The sequence below is a fragment of the Gambusia affinis genome, linkage group LG17, assembly GCF_019740435.1.
Source record: "Gambusia affinis linkage group LG17, SWU_Gaff_1.0, whole genome shotgun sequence".
Taxonomy (NCBI): Eukaryota; Metazoa; Chordata; class Actinopteri; order Cyprinodontiformes; family Poeciliidae; genus Gambusia; species Gambusia affinis.
In genome coordinates, this window is record NC_057884.1 from 25360036 (window position 1) to 25386852 (window position 26817).

The following is a 26817-nucleotide window of genomic DNA, read 5'->3' on the forward strand; positions in this document are numbered from 1 at the left end:
CTGATCCGCCGGCTCCTGATCCTGCTGATCCGGCCTGATCCGGCCGAGACCATCATCACCATGGCAACAAAGCATAAGTGGGGATCTTTAGGGAAAATTTGTGCGTTAAAAATAAAGTCTGTGGATAAATCCTGCAGTCAGAAACGGTTTAAGATCAGAAACGCAGGAAAACCTTCAGGAACAGGCGGATCGAGTAAATTATACTCGAGAAGAGCAGCAGAAAATAAAATACTCAAGAGTAAAAGAGACATGAACCCCAAATCACTAAAAAATAAATTAAATTAATACGGAAATGCAGACTTAATGAAAATAATGTTGGATGTTCAGATCTGACAGAAACTGAAGGAAAAATAAAATCATTGCTGTTTTTTATTTATGGTGTTTTTTATTTTCCACCAAATCGTTTAGAAAATAAAAATCATGGAGGATCAAAACTGACATGAATGAAAACAGAAATCTGAAATTCAACAAGAAACATATTTTGTTTTTCTAAAAAAAATTATTTTGTTTTTATAAAAAAAAATTATGAATCTCCTCTCATTGTTGTAGAAACAGGAATATTTATATCAAGTCCAACAAAAGCTACTTTTTAAAGTTTATCATCATTAAAAACTTGAAGTTCAATTACAGATAAAATAATATAAATAAGTAAAGAAATTCAGTGTTTATTTTTAGGGTAAAAAGTTCATTAATACAATTATTTTAACAGAAACAATTTTCATGTTAAATTAATTTACTTCAGTTAAAATAACTGTTGCTTGAAACAAACTGGCCCACAAATGATCAGTGAATTATTAAATGAACGTCTTCATTCAGCTGAGCTACGCTAACGAGACACCAGGAGGAAAACATGGCCGCCGCTGAAAACCAGGAGGAAAACATGGCCGCCGCTGAAAACCAGGAGGAAAACATGGCCGCCGCTGAAAACCAGGAGGAAAACATGGCCGCCGCTGATAACCAGAAGGAAAACATGGCCGCCGCTGAAAACCAGGAGGAAAACATGGCCGCCGCTGAAAACCAGGAGGAAAACATGGCCGCCGCTGAAAACCGGGAGGAAAACATGGCCGCCGCTGATAACCAGGAGGAAAACATGGCCGCCGCTGAAAACCAGGAGGAAAACATGGCCGCCGCTGAAAACCGGGAGGAAAACATGGCCGCCGCTGAAAACCAGGAAATATTTTACGAAAAACAACAGAAACCTTCATGATGAGCAGCTGAAATAAAATCTGATTTAAACAACAACTTATTGACTTCACATTCAGTCAGATCTCCTTCTGGACAGGAACCGGTCCAATCTGTGGTTCTGAAGGAAACCCAGCACAGATCCAGAGGTCAGAGGTCAAGTCTTCCCTTAAAACTGTAAGACTGGGTCAGAAAACTGTCAACTCAACAGTTTTCTCATTCATTTCCTCCAATAACTAAATTATTGGCTGTAACCGTTTATAAACTGTTTATAAACTGTTTATAAACTGTTTATGAACGGTTTATAAACTGTTTATAAACGGTTTATAAACTGTTTATGAACATCTGGGACCAAACTGGTTTCAGGTAAACAGACATTCAGACTTTTCAAACAAAATCATTTGAAACAGAAGATTTAAAAGCAGGTGCAGTGAAATGTTTAAGGACCAACGGCTTCTTGCCTCAAATGACTGATTATTAACTTCATCTGATTGTTTTTGCATCACTTGAACGATTCCTATAAAACATTTTGAATAATTCAGGAAATAAACCAACTGATTGTTGATTCTGGTGAATTTAAACGTTTCCAGCTGATGTTTCTGTTGATCTTCATGTGATCATCTTAAAGTGCAGAGTGTTGATGGACGAGCTGATCAGAGCGGCGCCCCCTGCAGGTTGAGGAAGCCGTCACAGTTTGGACCTGGGGGTCCGGTCCAGCAGAACCTTCATGTCCAGCAGAGCGTCCTCCACGGCCGCCGCCAAGCCGCCGGCGTCCGTCTCCCCGCAGCTGTTGAACGCCGACACGGCGAAGTTGATGTGGTCCTCCATGGGGTTGTAGCAGACGCCGTAACCGTCGGTTACCACCGGCCCGAAGCACATCACGCAGTCCGTCTTAGACGGGACCTGAGGAGGAACCAGAGTCCAGAACCAGGAGAGGTTTGGGTTACAGCTTGACGTCACGTGACGATCCTGCTTTAGCTGCTCGCTAACAATGACTAGCATTGATGTTAGCTGCTAAGTTAACAACATAACGCACTAAAGCCTAAATGTAAGCCTGATATAAAAATGGACACAGTGCTTTGCTGTTAACACTAAGGCAACAAGATAAGGTCAGAAAAACATTTAATTAAAAAATATGGAGGGAGAAGAAGGAGCTCAGATATGCTAGCTTGACTTTGACAAACTCTACATGTGGATGTGCTGCAGGATTCAGTGTTTCAGTTACAAACACCAAGTAACAGATCATCAGGAGTAGAGCAGGAGTTTAAATCAGCGTCTGCTGGAGGAAAGTTTCAGAATTTATTTTAGTTTGTTTATTTTTAAAATGTTTTCAGCTCCAGTTTTAATGTTAATTCAGATTTAAAGCAACAATATTATCTTTTACTGAAGTAAATTCTGGGATAATTTATTGTCCAGCATCATCTGTTATAGTGTCGGGCTTGGATCCGGGTCGGGTTCTGGACCCAGAGCGGTCCAGTCCAGTCCGGTCCGGTCCAGTCCGGTCCAGTCCAGTCCGGTCCAGTCTGGTCCGGTCCAGTCCGGTCCGGTCCAGTCTGATGCAGTCCAGTCCAGTCCAGTCCGGTCCGGTCCGGTCCGGCGGTACCTGGCTGGTGGACAGTCGGTAGTGCAGAGCTTTAGCGTAGGCTGGATCTCTAAAGATCTCTGGGACGGGAAGTTTCTCCTCGGCCGCCTGCAGCTTCAGGCCCAGCAGGTGTCTGTCGATGGCCTGGCCGCTGACCGCCTGATCAAAAACAACAAAAACATTTAAACATGGAGGCCGAGTGGACAGGAACCGGGCCGAGTTCGCTAATAACGGGTCAGGTTCATCAAGGAAAGTCAAACTTTTAACTTTATTTTTAATAAGGTGAGAAATCAAGAAAATTCTGGACAACTCTCTTTAAAACAGAGTCTTCAGTCAGAGGCTTCTTCAGATCTCCTGTAGCAGTCTGTGCTAAAAATCTGAATTAATACGAGTTTATTAACTCGTATTTATGATCCAAAGACATACATTTTGTCTTTGGATCAATAAAGTATTTTTGAATCGTTTAGTGAAATAAATGTCACTAAGTGGCGTCCAGAAGAAACTCGTTTCTGTTGGGAAGATTTAGAAAAGCTGCACCATGCAGACACTAAATGATTAAGTGATAAATATTTTCTCCCATTATGTCATAAAGGTTGTGATAAAATCCCAGCAGCAAACACTCACCATGTTGGTGTACGATCTGTGGGCTTTCACAGCTTCCTCCATCAGAACCACTTTCTCCTGGTTCTGAGCACCAAAACGACATTTAATCAAATTAAAAACAAAACGACTTAAATTACAAAGCTTCACATTCAAAACACCAGAATGACGAGGAGAGCAGAACCGGGTCTGGGCCGACCTGCTTGCTGGGATCGTCGAAGGCCTTAACGAAGGACGCCGAGGCGTTGGAGGCGGATCGGATCGTATCGGTGCGACCCAGTCGGAACATCCGCAACGAGGCGCTCTCATACGTAGCGCAGCAGCGCCGGTACTTCCTGTTGACACAGGAAGCAGAACAAACCTGTAGAGGCTCAGCAGCTCAGTGCATTCTGGGAAATATAAAACATGGAGGGAAAAACTAAAAGTTCTGAACGACGAGTGAAAAACGTTTGTGCTGCTGTGATTTTCAATAAACCAGTAAAAAAGTTTTCATCATTGTCCAGGTGTGTTTTTAGCGGCACTCTGACGTCCAGGTGTGTTTTTAGCGACACTCTGACGTCCAGGTGTGTTTTTAGCGGCACTCTGACGTCCAGGTGTGTTTTTAGCGGCACTCTAACGTCCAGGTGTGTTTTTAGCGACACTCTGACGTCCAGGTGTGTTTTTAGCGGCACTCTGACGTCCAGGTGTGTTTTTAGCGGCACTCTAACGTCCAGGTGTGTTTTTAGCGGCACTCTAACGTCCAGCTGTGTTTTTAGCGACGCTCTGACGTCCAGGTGTGTTTTTAGCGACGCTCTGACGTCCAGGTGTGTTTTTAGCGGCGCTCTGACGTCCAGGTGTGTTTTTAGCGGCGCTCTGACGTCCAGGTGTGTTTTTAGCGGCGCTCTGACGTCCAGGTGTGTTTTTAGCGGCGCTCTGACGTCCAGGTGTGTTTTTAGCGCCGCTCTGACGTCCAGGTGTGTTTTTAGCGGCACTCTGACATCCAGGTGTGTTTTTAGCGGCACTCTAACGTCCAGCTGTGTTTTTAGCGGCGCTCTGACGTCCAGGTGTGTTTTTCCTCTCACCTGTAGAAGGCGAGCTGCAGGCCGACCTGGATGAACGCGTCCGGACTCATCCTGTGGGACTTCGGCACGTTTTTCCCAAAGTGTCCGAACACAGAGACCCGCATGTCCAGGTCCTGGGCCAGGCTGTGGAGAGACAGAGAATCAGAGTACTGGGACTGGATCAGAACCGGGTCAGAACCGGACCAGGCTGCGCTCACCTGTCCATGCTGACCTTGGCCGCCTCGATGTCCCTCTTCACCTCTGCAGAGACGTTGAAGGGAAGTTTCTGAGGGACAGGAAGTGACGCTGCAGGAGACGAAGACGCTTCCGGTTTCCTCCTGTCCAAAAGACACACAGATGGAGATTAACAGCAGATTACTGGATTATCCACAGATTAAGGTAGAAAATGATCTGGATTATCATTTTGATTCAGGTTTATGTTCCATCAGCATTAATGAACTGATCACATATCAATATCTGTATCGGTTCTGATATTGAGAATAACTCTAGATCAGGTAACAGAGACCATGTAGCAGATCTATTCAGTCTAACTCTATGCTTTATCATTTATTTGATGTTATTCCTGGACTGACATTAATCTCAGATCTGTTCTTTGGTTCTAAATCTCCTCAGCTGGTTTTCCGTATCAGATATCGGTTTTGATAAATCGGTGCGGTTCTACTGACGTGAACTCGACCACATGGTCGATCAGCGCCACGATGGGCGGGCCTTCAGCCGGAGCGTGTTCGTAGTTCGCCCCGCAGGTCCCGTCTTCTCCCACGATGAACTGCAGGAACCGAAGAGCATCAGGTTCAGATCAGATCTTAAAAATCTGAAGTTTTCTCTCCAGAGGAATTAAAACTCTCTGGTTAATAAAGTTCTGACATTTTGCTTCATGCTGTAATGTTTTAATTCATCTCAGGTTTCAGGTCAGAATCAGTAAACCATCATTTCCTCCAGGATTTTATTGTTTTTCAGATTGTTTGTAATTAAAATCACAGACTTTTTGTGCTACTTTAGAACTTTGAGACGTTTTTGCAGAGAAGCTGCTTTGCTCAGTAAATCTGTTTTCATTCAAGAGGACAAATGTATAAATGTGAATTTTAGTGCATCACTTAAATCCAGCAGGGATCTGCTGATTTTGGGTGAATTTCTTTGAGTCATAAAAACTTTCTGCTCGGCCCGACGTGCGATCTGGAGCGTTGGGGTCGCGGGGTCACCTGCAGCGTCTTGTCGAACCAGCGGTTGGCGCTGTAGCCCCGGCTGCCGCCGCCGTGCAGCATCTGGACGGCTGCAGCGCTGCGGCTCTGATCTCCAGCTGCTCCAGACGTGGATCCATCCAGACACAACGTGAAGATGCTCCTCTGGATCGACGACACCGAGGCTTTGTTGGTCGGGTCTGAACCAGAGAGGAGAGACGCATCAGAAAGGCTCAACACCAGCTTAACCCAGTTTACCAGCAGAAACCAGTCCAGAGCTGGTTCTGATGGTTCTAAACACTGACACAGAACATGTTTTATTAAAACAAACTAACACCTTCCAGGTTTAATTGGCTGATTTCTAAACATCTGAGTCTAGAGCTGTAATTCTCTGCAGCATCGCTGCCCTCTGGTGGTGGAGCATCTGCATTACAGCAGATTACAGAAAACCTTTTCTGTCCCTTTCTTAAAGGCACAGCTGCAGGTGAGTTTGTGTCTCTGACCTCTGATGAGGTTGAGGTAGGATTTCCCCCAGACGTCTCGGTGCTGGGTGGTCAGGATACCGACAGGTTCGGCGCCGGGATCCGGTGAAGCTCTGCAGATCTTTTCCAGCTGAACACAGAGCTGGTCTGGAGTCAGCGGCGTCCCATCGCCGTGGTAGACGTCCAGCTGGAAGAACTGGGAGGAACAAAGAGACTTAAAATGGTTAGAAACCAACGAGCAGCAGGTCTGGATTCACATTCTGGACAGAAAAACTTTCTAGATCTAGAGTTATAGATCTAGAGTTATAGATCTAGAGTTATAGATCTAGAGTCAACACACAGCTTCAGTTACTACAGACAGAAACCACAGATCAGGCTGACCTCTGACCTGAACCTTCAGAGCCACATAAAGATGAAGCTCTGCTGCTGTTGTCATAGCAACCTTCCAGACTTTTCCTACTTTTCACCTCAATATGTTCACTAACAAAATACCAATTACAGCCAGCAGATGGCAGAGATGGAGCAGTTACAGATTTTTATCTAAAACTAGAATAATTTATGAATCAAAGTGCATCTCCTCCATCAACACCAGCAGGTTTCCCAGTATCCCAGTGTTCCCAGCAGGGATCCTCACCTGGAAGTTGTGGACGACGGTGATGTGTTTGGGGGGCTGGGGGCTCCTGGCGTGGTTCACCACAGAGTCTCTGCTGACGCCGGGGATCCGGCAGGACGACAGAACCTCGTAGTACTGGTTCATACACAGAGGCTTCCCGCCCAGGAACTCCACTGGGAGAGTCTCACTGGAAAACAAACCAGTTCACAGACTAAACACTGGGAAAACCTTCAAATGAATCTGACTTCTACACAGAAAATGATGTTTTAACCAGAAATCAGACAAAAACTGGAACAACTTCCTCCAATTAGACTGAATGTTTTCACAGCTGCAGGACTCACTTATCGATCATCGTCTTGAAGTCTAAAACTCCAGCAATCAGTTTGGAAGCAAACCTGGAGGGAGAGAGAGAGAGAGAGAGAGAGAGAGAGAGAGAGAAATGTGTCATTCATGGAGTTAGAGCCTGGAAATAAAAACTACAGATCAGTTTCAGTCTTTACTTCCATCCAGACAAGAGGAACATTTTAAACTCTGAGAAGAAAAGTAGAGAAGACATAAACAGAACAAACAAACAAACAAACAAACAAACACTGGCTAAAACAAACAACAGGACAATTAACAAATAGAAGAACAATCAGTAAATCATTTCAGGTCCTCTAAAAGGTCAATTCAGCCACCAGAGGGGGACCAGTAGAAACTGGTTGGTTGTTTGTTTGTTTGTTTGTTTGTTCACCTGATCTGTCCTTGTTTGTCCCTGAAGTCCATCCTGGGCAGAACCAGGCCTGGACTGGAGTGGACCACCACCGGCAGCCGGTACTCCAGGTAGGCCACCTGGACCCACCACTGGGAGAGCTGCGAGCAGAACCACAGGAAGGTAGAAAAACGTGCAGAAAGCAATGGGATTCAAAGACTTTCAAGGTCTTTCCAGGATGAAAAGACGTAAAGATTAAGGAAGGAAGTTCATGAGTTCAAATCCAGATAACCTGCTGCTGGCCACGCCCCCAACTCAGCGTTTACATTTACAAGTGAAAATCACTGCAACGTACGTCCATTTATACACCTATACATCTTTGAAAAGCATTAGTAGAGCCTCCTGCACAACCAACAAGAATGCAACAAGTGGTTTCTGGATCATAAGTCAACAACAAAACTCTTATCTTTTACAGCAGCCATTGTACAGCACATAAAGCTGACCAAAGGTTTTGGGGTTGCTAGGTAACAGGCAGAACTCCACTGTGGTTGCTAGGTAACGCCAATGTATGACTCAACAGTTGGGAGGTTTTTGAAATGGCTTGTTTACCAGACAACAAATAAAATGAACTTCTTGCCAAGAGACGACTGAATATTTTTTAAGAGTTTTGTTTCTAGAAATAGTAGAGACTCAAATAGAAGAATAAAAACATACAAAAAGTGAGTTTTGCACTAAGATTTGTTGGATTAGGAATCATTTGGATTGAATCATTTTAAAACTGTTGGGGATTGAACTCATTTCTGTGTTTTAAATGTAAAACTTTTTATTTCTACTCAGAAATATCAAATAAAATCCACCAAATTAAATATGTGGAAACCGTTTCCTTCATTCTATCAGTTACAGTTTGAGTTCAGCTCCATAAGGAGAATCTATTGATGCAGCGGTTTAACGGCCGTCTGGCTGAGCTGTGGGCGTACCCAGTTCTCCGTGTCCCTCCCCCGCTTCTCCAGGCCTCTCTGCAGCCGCTCCCCAACGCCGCCGGCCTCCTGGAACTGCTGGACCAGCCGCCGGGTCCGGCTCAGCTCCTCCGCCTCCACGATGGGCTCCAGGGCCGTAATGTAGCGCTCACAGGTCTGCTGCAGCGGGGGCACCGGCAGGCTCGGCAGCCCCCTCTGGTGGCTCAGGTACCTGCCGGCCACCCGGGTGGCAGAGACGGGCTTCACCAGGTGACAGGGCCTCACCATGACGGCCTTCCACTGGAGACAGGAAGACCTGTGACCGTTAAACATGCTAACGGTGCTACTATCAAACATGCTAACGGTTCTACTATCAAACATGCTAACGGTTCTACTATCAAACATGCTAACGGTTCTACTATCAAACATGCTAACGGTTCTACTATCAAACATGCTAACGGTGCTACTATCAAACATGCTAACGGTGCTACTATCAAACATGCTAACGGTTCTACTATCAAACATGCTAACGGTTCTACTATCAAACATGCTAACGGTTCTACTATCAAACATGCTAACGGTTCTATTCCTGTTGAACTGATCAGGTGTTAAAATAAACATTCATTCATCAGCTGAGGTCAATGAATGTTTCCTGAATCTTATTCCCTGGGTAACTGTTCCCAAAAGGTTCCCTGGTTGTCAGTAGAAGAAGGTTAGCTTTAACAACGTTCACAGAAACATTTAATCCACATGCAGCCATGAGATCTGGGAAAGCAAATACATTTGATGCCTTTTATCCACACAAAATCTCAATTTAAAATAACTTCAAACAATTATTTATAACATAAAAATACCACATGAAAGTAGAAATTAACTTTCAGTCAACCTTCCGAAAACATTCACTGAAACATTTCTGATTGTGCAGCTTTTAGAAAACATTCCACCTTAAGAGAATGTTCCTTGGATTTTAAATACTGTTTAAACTTTATATGAAGTTCCCTAAAGTTCCCTGTGGGTCAAAGAAGCTTTCTAACATTTAGAAAACCTAACGAGAATATTTATCTGAAAGTTAATTATTTAGATTGTCACAGAGTGAAAGTTGCATCAAAAGTTTAGGGAACCTTTAGGGAACATTCCTAAAATAGGTACAGCTGACTAAACAACCTCAGGTAATTCAGTAAAGAGTAGAGCAGAAAACATTTAAGCTTTATAGTAGGGAACATGACACTCCTGTTCATAAAGTTCCCTAAAGGTTCCCTGAATGCTAGCTCTTCCCAGTGTTTCCATTCTGACCTTTGTTTCTGTAAAGATCACAGATTGACAGCTGCTGCTGCATTAGGGAAGTTACTGTTTTGCAGAGAACAAGAATTCGATTTAAAAAATAAAACTACACATAAATTGAAGCTTTCAGCAGTTTTAAGCAACTTAATTGGAATAAAAAAAAAAACATCCAAAATAGCCCAAAAAACCTCTAAAATTAGACAAATCTAGTAAACTATAACGGTAAATGATGTTTAATAATAAAAGCGTTTGGACCTTATTGACAGTTAGATAAAATAAAGTTCTGGGGGAGTTCCAGCTGGTTTTATTCCCAGTTAAACTGACCTTTCACCCAGTTAGCCTGTTAGCCACCCGAGCTAATTAGCTTCGTTCACTTTAATGAGAGCTAAGCTAACAGCTAGGAAACTTCAGCGCTCTGTTTCAGTCGTAAAAATCCAAAAACTAAACTGTCAGAGTCAATAAAGACGCTAAGATAAACCGGAAGTTCTTAATAAAAAACACAGACGCAGATTATATTGGTCAGCTTTAGATATTTCGACAGATACAGCAGTTTTTCTGCTACATTAGCTGGAGTTATTCCACTCACCACAGTTCTGCTGCAAAAAGCCAACATTCTGACTCAGATACGCCCACAAACCGTGATCTGAATCCGGGGAGGATCAGCCGCTCAGCTCGGGGTTTTATTTCTGAAACACCTCAGAAGAAACTCAAATCAACCGAAAAACACCTGAAGGAACCTGCTGAGCTGCTCAAATGCTGAGGAAAAACTCCTGAGATGTCCTAGAGAGGAGCGAGAAGAGGCAGAGCAGAGTCTACAGACTTCACTGCGTTTGACTCACGTCAGATGGAAGAGAAATAAAATACATTTAAGTTATTAAAGAAATTATAGACATAGATATAAATAAAGCAGTGTTTAATTTTATTTTATTAGAAATATATTTTATTACTACCTGACTTTGTTTATTTGAAACATCAAAGAAAAATATTATTTTTGTTGTTTATGGGTGGACGATGTGTTAATTACCGTCATTTTAATACATAAAAAGGTTAATTTGTCCTCAAATTGACATGGAGTCTTCAAGTGTTATTTATTACAATTTAAAGATGTAACTCTTTGAAAATGTCAGTTTTATTACAAGAAATGTTGCTTTAATCTGTTTCACTTGATCTATGCCATACTTATACATTGTTTTGTTTCGTTTACTTGCTTCTCTAAACCGTTTGTTAACTGCAAGAGCATTGCAATCTTATTTAGTCTTTTGTAATCTACTCTTGGAGACTTTCAGTAATTTTTTCTATGGTAAATATCAGAGAATTAAAAATTTTTCACCGTTTTTGAATTTTTGTTGATCTGCGTTTCTAGATGTAGTAGAGGATATGAGCCGCTTGGGGGCAGTGTTGTACTACGTCTGGTTTAAACCTACGCTTTAAACCTTGTGAGCAGATCGTAGAAGAAGAGTGCGGCTGGCCATGGCGGAAACAGGGCAGCAGTCAGGTAAATATGATGTTTCTGCTGTCTGTCACCAGTTCTGCTGTTGAACTGGGAGCAATGGTTCGCCTCCCAACAGTTCCGCTGCTTTTCTACATTTTACCGGTGGAAATTCAAACTGGTTTATTTGGACATTAATCTGGCTGCTTGTTTTAACCTGAACTGGTTCAGAGAATATTTCAGGTTTTACTATCAATAACTCTTTCACATTAGTTATCAAATAGCGATAATTATTTCACTGCTGAATCTGCTTTTTATCCGTTAAATCCTGTATAATTTTAATAATTAGATCATTTGAAGCTTCTAGATGTTGCTGTGAACCGAGCTGCAGGTCAAACAGCTGAAAGAGAAAAATACAGTTTAGTTCGGCTGGAAGGAAAATAATTCAGCTTTAATTAAAACACAACATGCATAAAAGTGACTTATCATGTAAATTAAAGATGATATCCTGCCTAATTTGGTTATTATTCATTTATCTACTGATCAGGATTTCTTTGGATGGAAATGCAGAACAAGAGAGAGTATTTAACTTTCTAATATCAAGCTGATAAACATTATTGATGTATTTATATATACTAAGCGTCAGAATAATGAGGGTGTTTTATATTTAAAGTTAGAAGTTTACATCCTTTGAGATAAAAATGCATTTTAAAGATTTTGGGAAAGCCCAGATGATGTTTGGTTCATGTTGGCTTCAGTTTCCTGGAGGTTCCAGGTTCATCTGTTAGAATCAGGTAAAAACATGATGGAGACGCCCGACATCGACAGGTTCTGTGTCCCACAGAAGATCCGGTTCTGGTTTGAAATGTTTGATTGAACCGTAGAAGAAAAGCTGAAGACATTCTAAAGATCCAGCCTGAAACCAACATGGGCTGAAATGTCGCTCTGAGAGGAAGAAGCCATGAGTCCAAAACCAATTTAAAAAATCGAATGACAGTTTGAAAAATGATTTAATGATCTAAACCTTATGATAAAAACTAACTGAACTGAATCAGATGATAGTAAAAACGTATTGATCAGGATCAGATGACAATAATGTCTACCTGGTTCTTTCCAGCATCTTCTCCTGAAGATGAGGCGCCTGACGCCGGGACCGCCTACATCATCCCCAAGAAGGAAATCAGCATGGTGCCGGATATGGGGAAGTGGAAACGCTCTCAGGTACGATTCCTTCCTGTTGAAACTCCCAGACAGAAACTAGAGCTGCTGCTGTTAAAGGTTCTGGTTCTGGTTCAGGCCTACGCTGACTATATGGGCTTCATCCTGACCCTGAACGAAGGAGTGAAAGGAAAGAAGCTGACGTGTGAATACGAAGTCTCTGAGGTGACTTTACCTTTAATAAAATGTTTTCAATGGAAGTTTTTAAAGATTTTGAAACATTTAATAGTTTTAAAAAGTTAGATGCGCTAAACTTCCAGAAGTATTTTGTGCAGAAATGAGCTAACAGTAGTGATGTGACAAGTGGAGCTAATTTTTAATTTGATGCTAAACTTGGCAAACTTTTTGTGCACATAGCTTCATGCAGTAAGCTAATCAGCTAATGCTATTAGCACATTAGCATGTGTCCGCCTCTGGTTTTATTTCTGTAAAAGAGAACTCACGTCTCTCTGGGTTCATCTGGACTCTCCAGAACCAATTGGTTCTCCTATCGGTTCTGTCTCAGAGGACAGGAAGCCGTTGTCTTATTTTTCCTGTTCAAGGTTTCATCAGGACCGAGTTACGGGTCAGAACTGAACCGGTTCTGTTGGTTTTACAGACGGTGGAGAAGCTGCTCGGCCTTCTGGGAACTCTGGACCGGTGGATAAACGAAACTCCTCCGGTCGACCAGCCGTCCCGCTTCGGCAACAAGGCGTACAGAACCTGGTTCTCCAAGCTGGAGCAGGTTGGGTCAGAACCGCCTCTGTCCGGTCCTTGTCGGCGCCGGGCTCGGATCACGTTCTGTCTGCGTTTCAGGAAGCCGAGGCCTTGGTGGCCGCCGTGCTGCCTGCAGAGAAAGCCGCCGCCGCTCCAGAGATCAGTGTCTACCTGAAGGAAGCTGTTGGGAATCCGACCCGGATCGACTACGGCACAGGTACCGGTCTGGATCAGAACCTCTGCACTCCATGCTTCCCTCTCAAACAGTCAGAGGTTCATTATTTATCTATAAATTATAAAAGCCTCGTTTTCCATCTGCCAGCTCTTCCGGGTTAAAGGTCAAAGTGTTTCCAGGTTGAGGTCGGTTCTGACCCAGTTCTGTTTGTCTCCTCAGGTCATGAAGCAGCCTTCGCTGCGTTTCTCTGCTGCCTCTGTAAGGTCGGCGCTCTGAGGATCTCTGACCAGCTGGCCATCGTCTTCAAGGTGTTCAACAGGTGAGACGCCCAGGCTGCGGTACCACAGGACGGGTCAGGAGGGTTCATGAGGGTCAGGAGGGTCAGATGGGTTCCTGAGGGTCAGATGGGTTCATGGGGGTCAGACGGGTTCATGGGGGTCAGATGGGTTCGTGGGGGTCAGACGGGTTCTTGAAGGTCAGATGGGTTCAGGAGGATCATACGGGTCAGACGCTCCTTTGCTGTTTGTCACACTTAGACTTTTCCAAATATAACCAGGTGTTTATAAAAACAAATCCGCGCCAGTTTAAAAAGTAATGGATCTGTTGCAGAAAAGTTTTCATCACACAGAGTTGCTTTAAACATGCCAGCCCATAGGGGGCAGTGCAGTGCTAAGTTAAAATCAGATTGCTTCAAAACAACCACCACTTCCTGTTATGAGCTAAACATGGAAGCCAGGAGCTTCAGGTGTAGATTTAATTACTTTTAATATTGTATAAGAATATAAAGTTATTTAAACACAGGATGATGTTGATTAGGAATCGTTTATCACTGATTTTAGCATTTAAAGTGAGAAAAAGCAAAATAAATAAAATAAAAGCGCCCTGTGGGGTGTAAATACTTTAGAGGTACTGTGTTGTTGCGTCTCTGCAGGTACCTGCAGGTGATGCGGAAGCTGCAGCAGACCTACAGGATGGAGCCGGCCGGCAGCCAGGGAGTCTGGGGACTGGACGACTTCCAGTTCCTGCCCTTCATCTGGGGCAGCTCCCAGTTCATAGGTGAGGCAGACAGGAAGTGACATCAGCTGAGCAACCTGATTGGTCAGGTTATTGTGTCTTTACCATAGAAGAAGAAAGGTCAGTTCTTCAAACTGAGAAGAAACATTATTTTTATGTTTTGGATTATTTTGCAGTTTGGAGATAAAAACTGATGTAGTGAATGTTTGTGTCCAGTAGGGGGCAGCAGTCCCATACGATCCACTCTGATTTATATTCACCGCACAGAAACTAAGTACACCCTCTGAATACACCCTCTGAATACACCCTCTGAATACACCCCCGGATCCCGCAGGGGAGCTTCAGTCTGATCCAGTGTTTCAGTCAGGTTGAGGTCTAGACTTTGACTAGACCATTGCAACATCTTCTTCAGTCATTCTGCTGCAGATAATTCATAAAAACACATTTTGAAATATCAATAAACTTTAAATTCTAACAAACATTTAACACTGGAACTGAAAAGCATTTTATATATCAGCAATAAACAACCAACAAATAAAATTAATTATTAAGAATCTGCAAGCAAAATTATTCTTCAGAAAAAAAGTTTAGTTGAAATCAAAGCAGCAAACTGAAGAGTTTTATTATCCGGTTTTCGGTAGAAAGAGAGAAATAATAAATCATACATAATTGTTGATTTTAAATTATTGGTTCTTTGCGACAGGCCTCGTCATATTCTATAAAGATTTGCAAGAACTTGTGAAAGACAAACAGATTTTTATTCCTTAAAGAAGTTACTTTCTTTGCTTGGTTTTTGTTCCTCGGATTAAAACTCAACATAAATTAAGGCTGAGGCACCAGAGTACAGCTGCTGCCCCCTGCAGGTGGGAGTTAGCATCACTTAAAATCAGTAGTTTTGACCATTTTTACAGAAAAATAGCAAAAAACCCAAAATAATTCTTTAGCATAAAAAATGCAGGGGTTTGTTTGTTTATGTGACATTTTGTTCTTGAGTCCTTCTAAAGCAGCCATGTTGGTTCAGTGACCTTTAACCTCTAAACAGCTGGTGAATATTTGAATAATTTCTCTGATTAAAATGTTTTTAAATTAATCTGTTCTCACTGTAATTATCTAAACCTGCATTTTATTAGTTATTTAAATCCAGAAACATTTTATTTATAGCAGAAAGAAACAAAATGTTGGCGTAACTTTTAACATCCAGGTATCTTCACAGTCATTGTGGATGTTGATCTCCTGTAGCAGTCAGTGTTAAGATCACTCTGGAGAGGCCTCTGACTGAAGAAACCTCTTCAGAGGAAGCATCTAATCCACCTCATTTGCTTTTGCTACGAAGATAAAATTATTTCATATATCAGAACATCGTTACTGAACTGGGCTTTTAAATCTGACTGTACCTTGTGGCTGGGCTCAGCAGCGCCAGTCGCCCCGGTCTGTGGCGCCCCGGCGCCTCGCTGGTCTGTCCTCAGATCATCCGACTCTGGAGCCGCGGCATTTCATCGATGAGCGAGTGGTGAACGAGCAGCACCAGGACTACATGTTCCTGGACTGCATCCAGTTCATTAACGAGGTGAGAAAATCACGCCGTCCAGTCCATCAGAACCGGTCCAATCCGACACCCACAGCTCATATTTATTCATACAGAACCAGGATTATAAATTCAGTTTTCAGATCTCCTCTGGTCCAAAACTTCTGCTTCTGTTTAAATGAAACTCATTTAAACTCATTTATATGAATTATAAACAATCCTCAGTATGAATATTATTGATAAGTGATTAAATATCTGAGGATTTCATGTTTTTAGGTTGTTATACTTTAAAAAAGATAAAAGCTCTGAGAACAACCCGGAGTTAAAAACAGATTCTGTTTCTCTTTCAGTTCTTAATGTTCCCTTTAAAATAACATCATGAAACTGTTGGGATGTTTTCTCATTTGTGAGAATAAATGACAGATTCTGTGTTTTTTCATAGCTTATTACTAATAAGTGTATTCATGGCAGAACTATCGGGTCCGGTCGGTTTGCTGCTGAATGAGCTGCATTGTTTTCTAATGTTGAAGGGAGGAACTAAGGACGGATCAATGCAGCGTTCTGGAGGGAAACTTTAAGGAGTGACACCCAAACTAAAACTGTTAGCCAAAAAAACGATTTTGTTTTCAACTTAATATGTCAGTTCCAACCTGAAATTAACTTTAGTTTTGGCATTTCATTAAATAAATGCTCAGTTTTAGTCACACAGCTTTTAAAATTAATATTTATTTACATTATAAACATCATAATAAACATACCGGTCCCTTCAAAATAAGAGCATCATATCTCTAACATGGAGTTGACTGTTAAAACTAAACAGAGTCAAATAAAGAAAGTAATTTAGGATTAGTGACCTTTTTTATTTATTTTTCTAGTATGAAACATAATAAATCAGATTTCTGTAAATCATTATTAGTTATTTCATGTTAATGCAAAAAATCTCCAGTACTGGAAAGTTTTAGAAAGGATTTATACAGAAACTGATTTCTGGTTCAAGAAGAACTGCTGAGTCACTGGTTGCCATGGTGATTCCCACCTGGTTGCCATGGGGATTCCCGCCTTTTCCTGGAGCCAGGAACTAGACTAGACGTCATACTAAAGAAACCAGAACCTTCTGGGTTCACAAAGTAAATGTTTCTGTAGCAGAGCTGACCGGCTGAACAGAACCTCCAGGTCCAGTTTGTCCAGAACCAATCGGAGTAGAAATTTACTGGCAGCCAATGAGAGAGCTCCCTGGGCTGTGATTGGTTAGAAACCAGGAAGTCACAGAAACATCCCACTGGACGGAGAAACTGGTTAAATCTAAAAGGTTCTGGATGTTTAACTGGGTCAGAACCACCTGAAACATCCTGGAGGAAAATTATTCATTTTTAAAATTTGATTTACATAGTTTCTCATTTTTTAATATTAATTCAGTTCATGTTTCATTAAACTAATTAATTTAAATTTCACCACTTTATTTTTTAAGTGAACTTTCTACAGATTCAGATGGTGGAAATAAATGAGAGCCGCAGCTGAATGTGGGTTAGTCCAGGAAGAGGAAGACTGTGTGTGTGTGTGTGTGTGTGTGTGTGTGTGTGTGTGTGTGTGTGTGTGTGTGTGTGTGTGGGCAGATGGACTGCGTTGGTCGTCTGCCAGAGCAGGAACTGAGCGCTTTGTTTTGTTTTGGGAGTTTTGGAGGAAAAAGGAGGGAGGGAAGCCGGACTGGGCGTCAGTGGAGCGGCTACATCCTTTTTCCTTTTCCCAGTCTTCCCAGTCTTCCCAGTAGAACACCTCCTTCACCTTTTTCCTTCTCCTACCTTAGCCTGACCTTTCCCCTCGGTTCGGTCATTAAATAATATTTCTGTGATTTGGTCCTTGAAATTAAGGCTGGAGATATTTTAGATTTATTTCCAGCATTGATGGGCGGTTTAATGTAGTCAGGCTGTCTCTCTTTCTTCTTCTTGTGTTTTTTACTCTCTACAGATGAAATAATTTATTTAAAACCAACCAATGATGCTTCCTTGAACATGTTAGGATTTGTCTATGGTCTATATAAACATGTTCATTACATTTTTGAACATTCTTAAATCATCAGATTTCAGTCTATTTTGTATGTTTTACAGCTTCTGTCACTTTAAATCCTGCTGCTGGCCACGCCCCCAAACTCAGCGTTTACACATGGGCACAATTATACAACCATACACCTTTGAAAAGCCTCAGTAGAGCCTCCAAAGTGGTTCTTAGATGGAAAGTGTTTTCCAGCAGCCATTGTACAGCAGAAAAACCAGCTGAACAAGTGTGCTTGAGTTGCTAGGCAACGGGCTGAGGAGTGGATTTGTGACCTTCCAATCTGGAGGTTTTCAAAACAGCTAATTTTCCAGACATCAAAAAACCATGAACTTATTACCCAAACCCAGCTGCTGTGGCTCTGAGTCAAACCAAGCTGTTCCCCTCCTGGCCTGTGGGGGCGCTGCACCAACAACCACTGAAAACACTGAGAGCAACTTCCTTCTTCACCAGATGGAAACAAGATGGAGGCGTCAGATTTTAGAAAATGGAGGATTTCTCTTTAGTCTCTGGCTGAAGGCTGGACATTCTGCGCCGTACTCCACTTCCTGCTTCTGGAGCGCCGTACTCCACTTCCTGCTTCTGGAGCGCCGTACTCCACTTCCTGCTTCTGGAGCGCCGTACTCCACTTCCTGCTTCTGGAGCGCCGTACTCCACTTCCTGCTTCTGGAGCGCCGTACTCCACTTCCTGCTTCTGGAGCGGTCTCCAGTCCGCTTGGGGTTCACATATCTAACTGAACCAGAGTTCACTTCAACTGAATCCAGACCGAGGTTTGGAGGACCAGAGGTCAGAGGTCACTTAGGCTGATTGAGGTCCAGACGTGCCGCCATGGCCGCCCTGTTTCTTCACTGTCAGGTCTGGTGCCAGCGGTTTTCCTTCCAACTAGCTTACTGTTAGCTTCTTTGCTGTTAGCCGTTAGCCGATCTGTGAGCCTCGGTGGATAAAAGCAGAAATATTTCCTGTTCCGGTGATGAACTCACTCTGTTATGTTTCATCATCATTATGTTGTTGACAGACTTTTAAATTCCTGCTGTTTCATGTCCGTTTCTCTGGTTCTGGTTCTGGTTCTGGACTTTCACTGTTTGTTTCATTGATGTACCAAAAAAATGTAATTTTAAAATAAAACCTTTTTTTCAGAGCAGCAGATGTTCATCAGTCTCAAGTAACTCATCGTCAAGAACTTTGCTTCTGCGTTTCTGCTCCATTTGTTGGCTTTATTTAAGCACTGGTAACCATGGCAACAGCAGTATTTACTGTAGAAGTGAAGCTGAAGAATTTAAAAGGCAGCGTTGCCGGGAAGTGTTGCCGGGAAGTGTTGCACGTGACGACACACGGAGCGTTTTTCTCTTTTTGTTCTGTTTGGACCCGACTCTGTTTGCTGCTCTTTGTTTACAGCTGAAAGCGTAAACACGCTCTCCTCCACGCCGCGCCGCGCCGCGCGCCGTCCTCCATCGCCTTCCTGCGTCTCAGCCTCCCGTTTGTCTCTCTGTGTTTCTGCGTCAACGTCAGACACAGGGCTTGTGTGCGAGCGCAAGCCCCAAACATGAGTCACTTCCTTCCCCACATGCTGCTGTGAATCACTCCTTCCTCCAGGGAATACCGACCGTCTCCGCCCCCCGGCCCCCGCCGGGCCCCGTCGGGCCCCGCCCTTCCCCCGTTTTCTCATGCGAGGCCCTGGAAAGCGTCTGCAGCGGCTGGCCGGGCGGCGGGAGGGAAAAAGGAGGTTTTCTGTCAGATGGACGCCCCGGGGTCTGGATTCGGTCGCTCTGTGTTCAGACGTTCAGAGATTCAACGTCTGTTGAGACGAAAACTCAAACTGAGCAGGAACCGTTTGGGTTTGATTCAGTTCTGTTCCTCACAGACGTCCAGATTTTATCCAGAATTTATTTAGTTTTTCACAGTTTTTCAGTCAATGACAAAGTTTCATTTTGTTTAGTTTTGTTTTTGTTTTCTTCGTTTTAGAATCTGAAATAATCAGAAACATTTGAGACCTCAAAGCTGAAATAAATTAGAGAAATAATGTTGGTGTTCGGTTGTAAAGTGTCTTTGGTGCTAATAAATAAAATGAATTGTTGTTATTATTATTATTATTGGTAGGTCAGAACTCTATTTCTTTATAAAAAAGCTAAAAATTGAGTGGAGAACCTAAAACACCATTTCAATAATTCTAGATGATATTTTTTGATACAGTTGAATTTAATTAATGTTCTGTATAAAGAGTTTATAGAGGAAACAAAAACACTTTATTTACTGATGTTTCATCAGAAACAATAATCTGATTTATTTTAGGAAATCTCAAAGAAAGTAAAGAAAATGATCAATCATTTAAATTAAATCTAATTAATCAACCTTAATTGTAAAAAAGGTTTTATTTAGAAACAGTTAAATGTTGTACAGATTATTCACATAATTCTTTTTAAATGAGATTTTTTTATTTATAAGCAGCTCATTTCTTCATATAAAATGTTTATAAGTAGGAACAAGGTCACAATAAGCAGCCAGCTAACTGTTGCGTTTGTTAGCATTAGCATGCTAAGCTAAGCAGTTAATAATTGAACTGGGCTCTGAATCATTACATTTTATTTTTTTATTTTTATTTTTTCTTAAAGGCTATAATTCTGCATTCTGTGTCTCTTATGTCGTTCCTTCATTTAAACTTTTACTTTTGTTTTATACGTTTTTAATGATGTGTGCCAAATCTAACAATCATTCCTGATCATTCCTGATCATTTCTGATCATTCCTGATCATTCCTGATCATTCCTGATCATTCCTGATCATTTCTGATCATTCCTGATCATCTCCTCTTTGCTCTGCAGATGAAGACGGGTCCATTCGCTGAGCACTCCAACCAACTGTGGAACATCAGCGCCGTCCCGTCCTGGTCCAAAGTCAACCAGGGCCTGATCAGGATGTACAAAGCAGAGGTGAAACCGATCACTGATCAATGAAACCAATCACTGATCAATGAAACCGATCCTCCTTTAATGGCTGCTCATACACGTCAGAACCAGGTCGACCCAGAATCTCCGTCTCCATGCAGTTTGACTCGTTGATGTTGAACTTAAAGTTTGATTTTGATGGATTATCTGGAATAATCTGTGGAATAATCTGTGGAACAGCCATGAAAATCTCGTCCAACATTCCAGTTACTCAGACACCTCCAGTGACTCTGCTCCAGTTTCTGGGAAATGTTTGGCTGTAAAAACTTAAACCTTGAAAAAAAGAGAAAAAGTTATTTTGGTTCTGCGTCAGCAGCTGGTTTCACATTTACTACCAGCAGCTCAAACATTTCCTCCAACTGCAACCAAATGAGGCGATGAAAAGATTTTATTAAAGGTTTTAATAAGTGAAATGAAAGGAATGCAGATAAACATCAAACAATTTTAAACAGAGATGGAAATATTACATTTTCCTGAATAGATTTAATTGAACTTCTGACTAAATGAGGATATTGGATTTGTTGAGGATATTTGTTTACTATTGTCTTTATTATTGGGGTCCGCCTACAGGTGGCGCTGTAATCAGGATGTTTATTCTGATTTACTGAATATAAATGGAGACGCTCAGTAATAATGAAAGATGTTTTCTCTCTTTGGCTCGTGTTTTATTTAAAAAAATAACTTTTCTGTCCCTTAGCGCTAGCTTAATGTCGCTAGCTTAATAGCGCTAGTTTAAAAACGCTAGCTTAATAGCGCTTAATAATGCTTAAAAACGCTAAATGGCTTAGCTTAAATGTCGCTAGCTTAATAGTTTAGCTAAACTTAATGGCGCTTAAAAACGCTAGCTTAATGGCGCTAGCTTCTGCAGTTTTTCTTTCCTGAAACCAGAACCGGGTCGCTCCAACTGAAACACCCAGACTGGTTCTGAGGCAGGAAAGGGTTAAAGCAGGAATGGAGAGAATAGGACTGTGTGTGTGTGTGTGTGTGTGTGTGTGTGTGTGTGTGTGTGTGTGTGTGTGTGTGTGTGGGCGGTTGGGGGTGGGCTGGGGGGAATGTCTAAGCCCGCTCTCCCCGCCTGCATGCCCACATCCTGTGTTTTCCAGAGCAGCCTGCGAGTCTTCCCAAAGAGCTGAGGGGCCAGGCTGTCTGCGTTCCCTTCCCCCTCCCCGTTCCCTTCATTAAATCCTCCCTCCTTCCCTCCTTCCCTCCTTCCCTCCATCCGACCTTCCTCCAGCCTGAAGCAACCATCAGCAGACTCACATTCCTCGCTCCCTTTCCCGGGCCCCACACACGGTTTGGGGCTGAGCTGCAGACCAAAGTTCTCCGTCTAACGGAGTCACGATGCAGAAACAGCAGAAGAAGAACTTCGTGTTGCTCTTCCTGTTGTTTCTGAAATAAAACAGAAACTGAATCAGTTCAAGAAAAACTCCAGATTATTTTCCTTACAGTTTTCAAATTGAACACAAAATCATAAAAACTAAAGAGTTTACTGACCAAACTAAACCAGAACCAGAACCAGAACCAGAACCAGGATGGAGCGTTTAACGGCTTTCTGAGAGGCTAAGAGGTCAGAGAAAATAAAATCAGATTTTAAAATAATGAAAAACAATATTATTCAATGTTTTTCTAGATTGTGTACTTCCTATCAAATTTATCCATGTTAGGAAAATAAAACCTGAAAGAATTAAATCAACTACTTTTACCTTATTTAGTTTTTAAAGGTTCTGTTTTGTGCTAGCTAAGCTGAGCTCTTCGCTAGGCTAATAATTAGCAACAATAAGCCATGTTTTCATTCACAGGTAAGTTTTCCGTAAAGTTTTAATGAAAACAAAACTGGAGTAAGTTATAGATTTAAAAAGTCATTATTTAGAGATTAAATTAAATTAAAACAAAAAAAATCAATATTTAGATTAGAGCTAAAAGCTAAGCTGGAAATTTCCTGAATTTATGTAACCGTTGTTTTATTTACCTTCATGTCGCTTAGAGTTTATACTTTATACTAAAGATTTAGTTTAGATATAAAACTGGTTTTGGATTGTTTTTGATCTTTATATCCATATTTCAGATGTTGGATGATAAAAGCTAAAATAATCAATATTTTAGTAAACCTAACGTTCTCCACATGTTTCACTTCCTGAGTAATATTTATCTGTAATTAATTTTAAAAAGTGAGCCTCAGTAATAAAACTATAAAACTTATTAACTTTAAACAAGATAATAATTAGCCTGAATCTGTGATTAATCTGTGATCTACAATTTCTTCTAGATGTTAAAATTAAACCAGATTTATAACCTTTAATTAATTTAAATCAGTTTTGTTAATCAGTAGGAAACAAATGTGAAAATCTTGTAAATACTGTTTTTGTTTGGCTTAATTAGATGAGAACATTAATACACAGTGGCCAAATTATGACCAGATTTTAGGATATTTTTAATATTTCTGAGCAGAAACCTTTTCTCCTCTGTGACTCTTTGATTTTACATAAATTGATCAGATATCAGTTCAGATGGAGGATTTTTCTGTTCCGCTCTGCCTGGATGATCGTGACCTGCAGTGTCACCGCCCAGACAGGCTGAGCGTTCAGGCTCCCCGCCCCCACAGACCCACAGACCCACAGACCCACAGACCCCCACCCAGCCTGCAGACCCCCACCCAGCCTGCAGACCCCCACCCAGCCAGCAGACCCCTCCACAGACCCCCACCCAGCCAGCAGACCCCCCCACAGACCCCCACCCAGCCTGCAGACCCCCACCCAGCCTGCAGACCCCCACCCAACAAAGAGGCTGCTCTGCAGATTTGGTCAAAGTGGAAGTCGGGTCAGGGCGGTTCTGTGGTTCTGCGGGCCGCAGGTCGGGTTAGCGGTTCCAGGTTCTTTAAGTTTTCTTTAAATCACTCTGACTGTCTTTCATCTCATAAAATCTTCTTGATCAAAGGATTTTCAGGCTTTCTGAAAGTTTAACTTTGGACTTTTCTGCTTTCGGTTTTTCATCCATTTTTGTTGAACCTACATGAAACATTTCATATTTCATCATCTTTGAATTTTATTCTGGTACTGATTAGATGACAAAGTGCCAAAACAACCAGCATGATGATATTAATCTAAAATATTATCAAATAAATTTAAGATCCAACATTTATTAAGAGTTTATTTCCCAAATAAAGCAGTTTGTGGCTTAAACTAATATTAGCGAATAAGTAAACTTTATTTCTACTGCAGCTTTTAAAAGACATTTATGACAAACTGCTTTACAAATAGAACACAAACCAACCTGTTCCCCTCCTGGCCTGTGGGGGCGCTGCACCAACAACCACTGAAGGAAACCACACAAAAACCTCTGAAGACACTGAGAGCAACTTCCTTCTTCACCAGATGGAAACAAGATGGAGGCGTTTCTGCTGCTAGCGCTAGGCTAGCATGTTAGCTTTGGTTGTGTTTACCCAGAATGCCCAGCGATGTGGTCCACTTCCTGCTTTTGGAGCTGTCTCTAGTCCGCTTCTCTTCCCCTTTAGCCTGGTCTGTGTTATCCTGCTCTTTGTTAGCCTGTTCTTCGTTAGCCTGCTCTTTGTTAGCCTGTTCTTCGTTAGCCTGCTCTTCGTTAGCCTGCTCTTTGTTAGCCTGTTCTTCGTTAGCCTGCTCTTTGTTAGCCTGTTCTTCGTTAGCCTACTCTTTGTTAGCCTGCTCTTCGTTAGCCTGCTCTTCGTTAGCCTGTTCTTCGTTAGCCTGTTCTTCGTTAGCCTGCTCTTTGTTAGCCTGTTCTTTGTTAGCCCTTTGTTAGCCTGTTCTTCATTAGCCTGTTCTTTGTTAGCCCTTTGTTAGCCTGTTCTTTGTTAGCCCTTTGTTAGCCTGTTCTTCATTAGCCTGTTCTTTGTTAGCCCTTTGTTAGCCTGTTCTTCATTAGCCTGCTCTTTGTTGGCCTGCTCTTTGTTAGCCTGTTTTCCGCCATTAATAGCCAATTTAGCTCCTGTTGCTAATCCGTCTCGCTCTCTGTCGTGTTTTCAGTGTTTGGAGAAGTTCCCAGTGATCCAGCACTTTAAGTTCGGCAGCCTGCTCTCCATCCAGCCAGTTAATCCTTGACGCTCCACAGAGGAAGGATTCCCAGCGTTCCCAGCGTTCCCAGTTCCAACGGTAGCGAATGCTAGCTGCATAGCCCGATACATGCATTCCCCTCACTGGCATGCTGCTGAGAAGGTTTGGACACATCCTCAACTTTCCTGCTCAGCATGTTGCTGATGACCTCTGAACTCTGGAGCCTCTGTGAATTTTTGTCTTATTTATATAAAAGTCTGATTTCATTTTTATGCTTTTCAGAATGTGTGATCATGAATGCTGCAGTATTCTGATCCAGCTTCCTTCAGCCGGGTCGCTGTCATCAGTGACACTGCTGGGTTTTTGTTTTGCTTTTAAGGCCAAAGGTCAAATTTTCCTCAAATGTCATCTTTCGTTTGCTCAGAGCCGACTGTAGAACATCCATCTAGATTAGACAGAAACTTCTAGATTCAGGAAGTTTGTGCATGAAAAACTCTTTCAGTTTGTCAACGCTGCCTCATCAAGCCCCAGAAATAAAAAACACAAATATCAGCTCAGTTCTGATGGATATTGTCATTAAAACAATAAAATGAACTTTATGGTTCTGTGTGACGTGTTGTTTGTGTTTTAACGTCCTAGTCCAAGCAGAAAAACAAGTTTTAGCTGCAGTTCAACAAACCAGGTTCTACTTTTTGCCTTTCAGTAAACAAGTTTAAAATATTATAGCAGATGTTCTTTATTAAAAGATCCCAGATATTTTTAATCACATTTTCTTATATGTGCAGGTTTGAGCTACAGTGACAGTTGATACCTTGAACTGGACACAACAGAGCTAACCTAGCTCCTGCATGCTAGCCTAGCTCAGAATGTTTGTAACTCAAACTGAATAATTTGGAAGCTTTTCATCTGGTATTTATGTGAATCCTCACTGTCTGTGTCTGTTTGACTTTTATAAATTAATTTGCTAATGGAAACAGAAACTTAAACAGAACTTGTATTTTGATAAAAAGTTTGTATGAGCTGGTTTCATGACTGTATTTGGTTTAATTTGGAAAAGCTTTTTCTGCATCATGAGTCAAATGATCAACAGGATGTTGCTACTGACAGAAACCACAAAGAAGACAACAGGAAGTCGTTGGAGCATGTTTTATTTTATGAAAGTGTGTGAACAAACTTAGTCACATTTCTTATTTAATGGAAACACAAAAATTGTGTTGTTTTGACATTCATGAAAGTTTTAACATTTGTAATGAAAACACAGATATACGCTCTACAGAAATCAGACTTTTCTCTGTGAGTAGAATCCCTGGATTCTATTGGTCAGTTTGATCAACTTGGTTTATTAACTAAGTTGATTTGGTGACACCTGAACAGGTAGAAATAAGTTAACAGAGTTTCTATTTTCACCTGGTAAAACCTGATTTTTAACAGTTCAGTGATAAAACGACGTCACCTGGTTTTAAAGGGACAGTATCAGGTAAAAGCAACTTTTTAGTCTTTCCATTGTTTTCTTTTTATTTATGGAGTATTGCTTTGATACTTTCATCACCATGGCAACCATTCAGCTGTAAAACGCCTGGGTGGACCTAGCCCCGCCTTCCAGGTGCAGCTCCTCCCCCTAGCCAGCTCCTTCAGACTAGCCAGATGCAATTAGCCAACAGCTGCTGAGCTCATCTGAGAGCGATGCTGGTGAAAATATCAAAGGGTTAATAGAGGAGCCATGTTGGAATGACTTCCTGGAGGCGGAGCTTCAGAGAGAGCAAGAGCTTCTTAAAGAGACAGAGGCCCAATTTCAAGGCATTAAATCAGGAAGTCAAATTTATTTTAAGTCTTAAAGCATTTTTAGAACAATATAAGTAACAAAATTACTTGATTATGGCATAAAATGGATGAAAAATATACAATGCGTTATATAAAGGGAACATAAATGCAGGTTTAATTCGTTTTATGCACATTAAAAATCTTTCCAGTTCCTTTGAAACTCTTGAAACTGAATCTTTCTCCAGTCGTCCATTTTCTCCAGACGAAGCCTGTTTCTGGTTTGAGCTGCTTTATCGGAAACAGACTTCGCTCTGCTGACCGGCGGGTGAACCTGCAGCAGATTCTGAGCTGAAC

The 26817-nt window shown here is 41.8% G+C and overlaps 2 protein-coding genes across 3 annotated transcripts; one reads left to right on the forward strand and one right to left on the reverse strand.

The window, feature by feature from the left end:
- Positions 1-649: 649 nt before the first annotated feature.
- Positions 650-10449, reverse strand: crata (carnitine O-acetyltransferase a). The gene is made up of 14 exons (XM_044096026.1): positions 10213-10449; positions 8367-8645; positions 7432-7550; positions 7040-7093; positions 6720-6885; positions 6107-6281; positions 5625-5803; positions 5091-5191; positions 4623-4742; positions 4426-4548; positions 3564-3699; positions 3389-3451; positions 2786-2923; positions 650-2085 (listed from the first exon to the last, which is right to left on the reverse strand). The coding sequence occupies exons 1-14, from the start codon at positions 10237-10239 to the stop codon at positions 1870-1872; spliced, it is 1896 nt and encodes a 631-aa protein (XP_043951961.1). The 5' UTR covers positions 10240-10449; the 3' UTR covers positions 650-1869.
- A 574-nt stretch (positions 10450-11023) lies between these two features.
- Positions 11024-25307, forward strand: ptpa (protein phosphatase 2 phosphatase activator). 2 transcript variants are annotated; one of them, XR_006368590.1, is made up of 11 exons: positions 11024-11121; positions 12173-12276; positions 12352-12438; positions 12872-12997; positions 13069-13186; positions 13364-13463; positions 14076-14200; positions 15625-15725; positions 20552-20659; positions 24676-24864; positions 24985-25307. XR_006368590.1 is itself a non-coding variant. In XM_044096027.1 (10 exons), exons 1-10 carry the CDS (start codon positions 11097-11099, stop codon positions 24748-24750), a joined length of 969 nt encoding a protein of 322 aa, XP_043951962.1. In that variant the 5' UTR covers positions 11024-11096; the 3' UTR covers positions 24751-25307. The 2 variants fall into 2 exon arrangements, 1 of the variants encoding a protein (XP_043951962.1); XM_044096027.1 differs by having other exon boundaries at positions 24676-25307.
- Positions 25308-26817: the final 1510 nt, after the last annotated feature.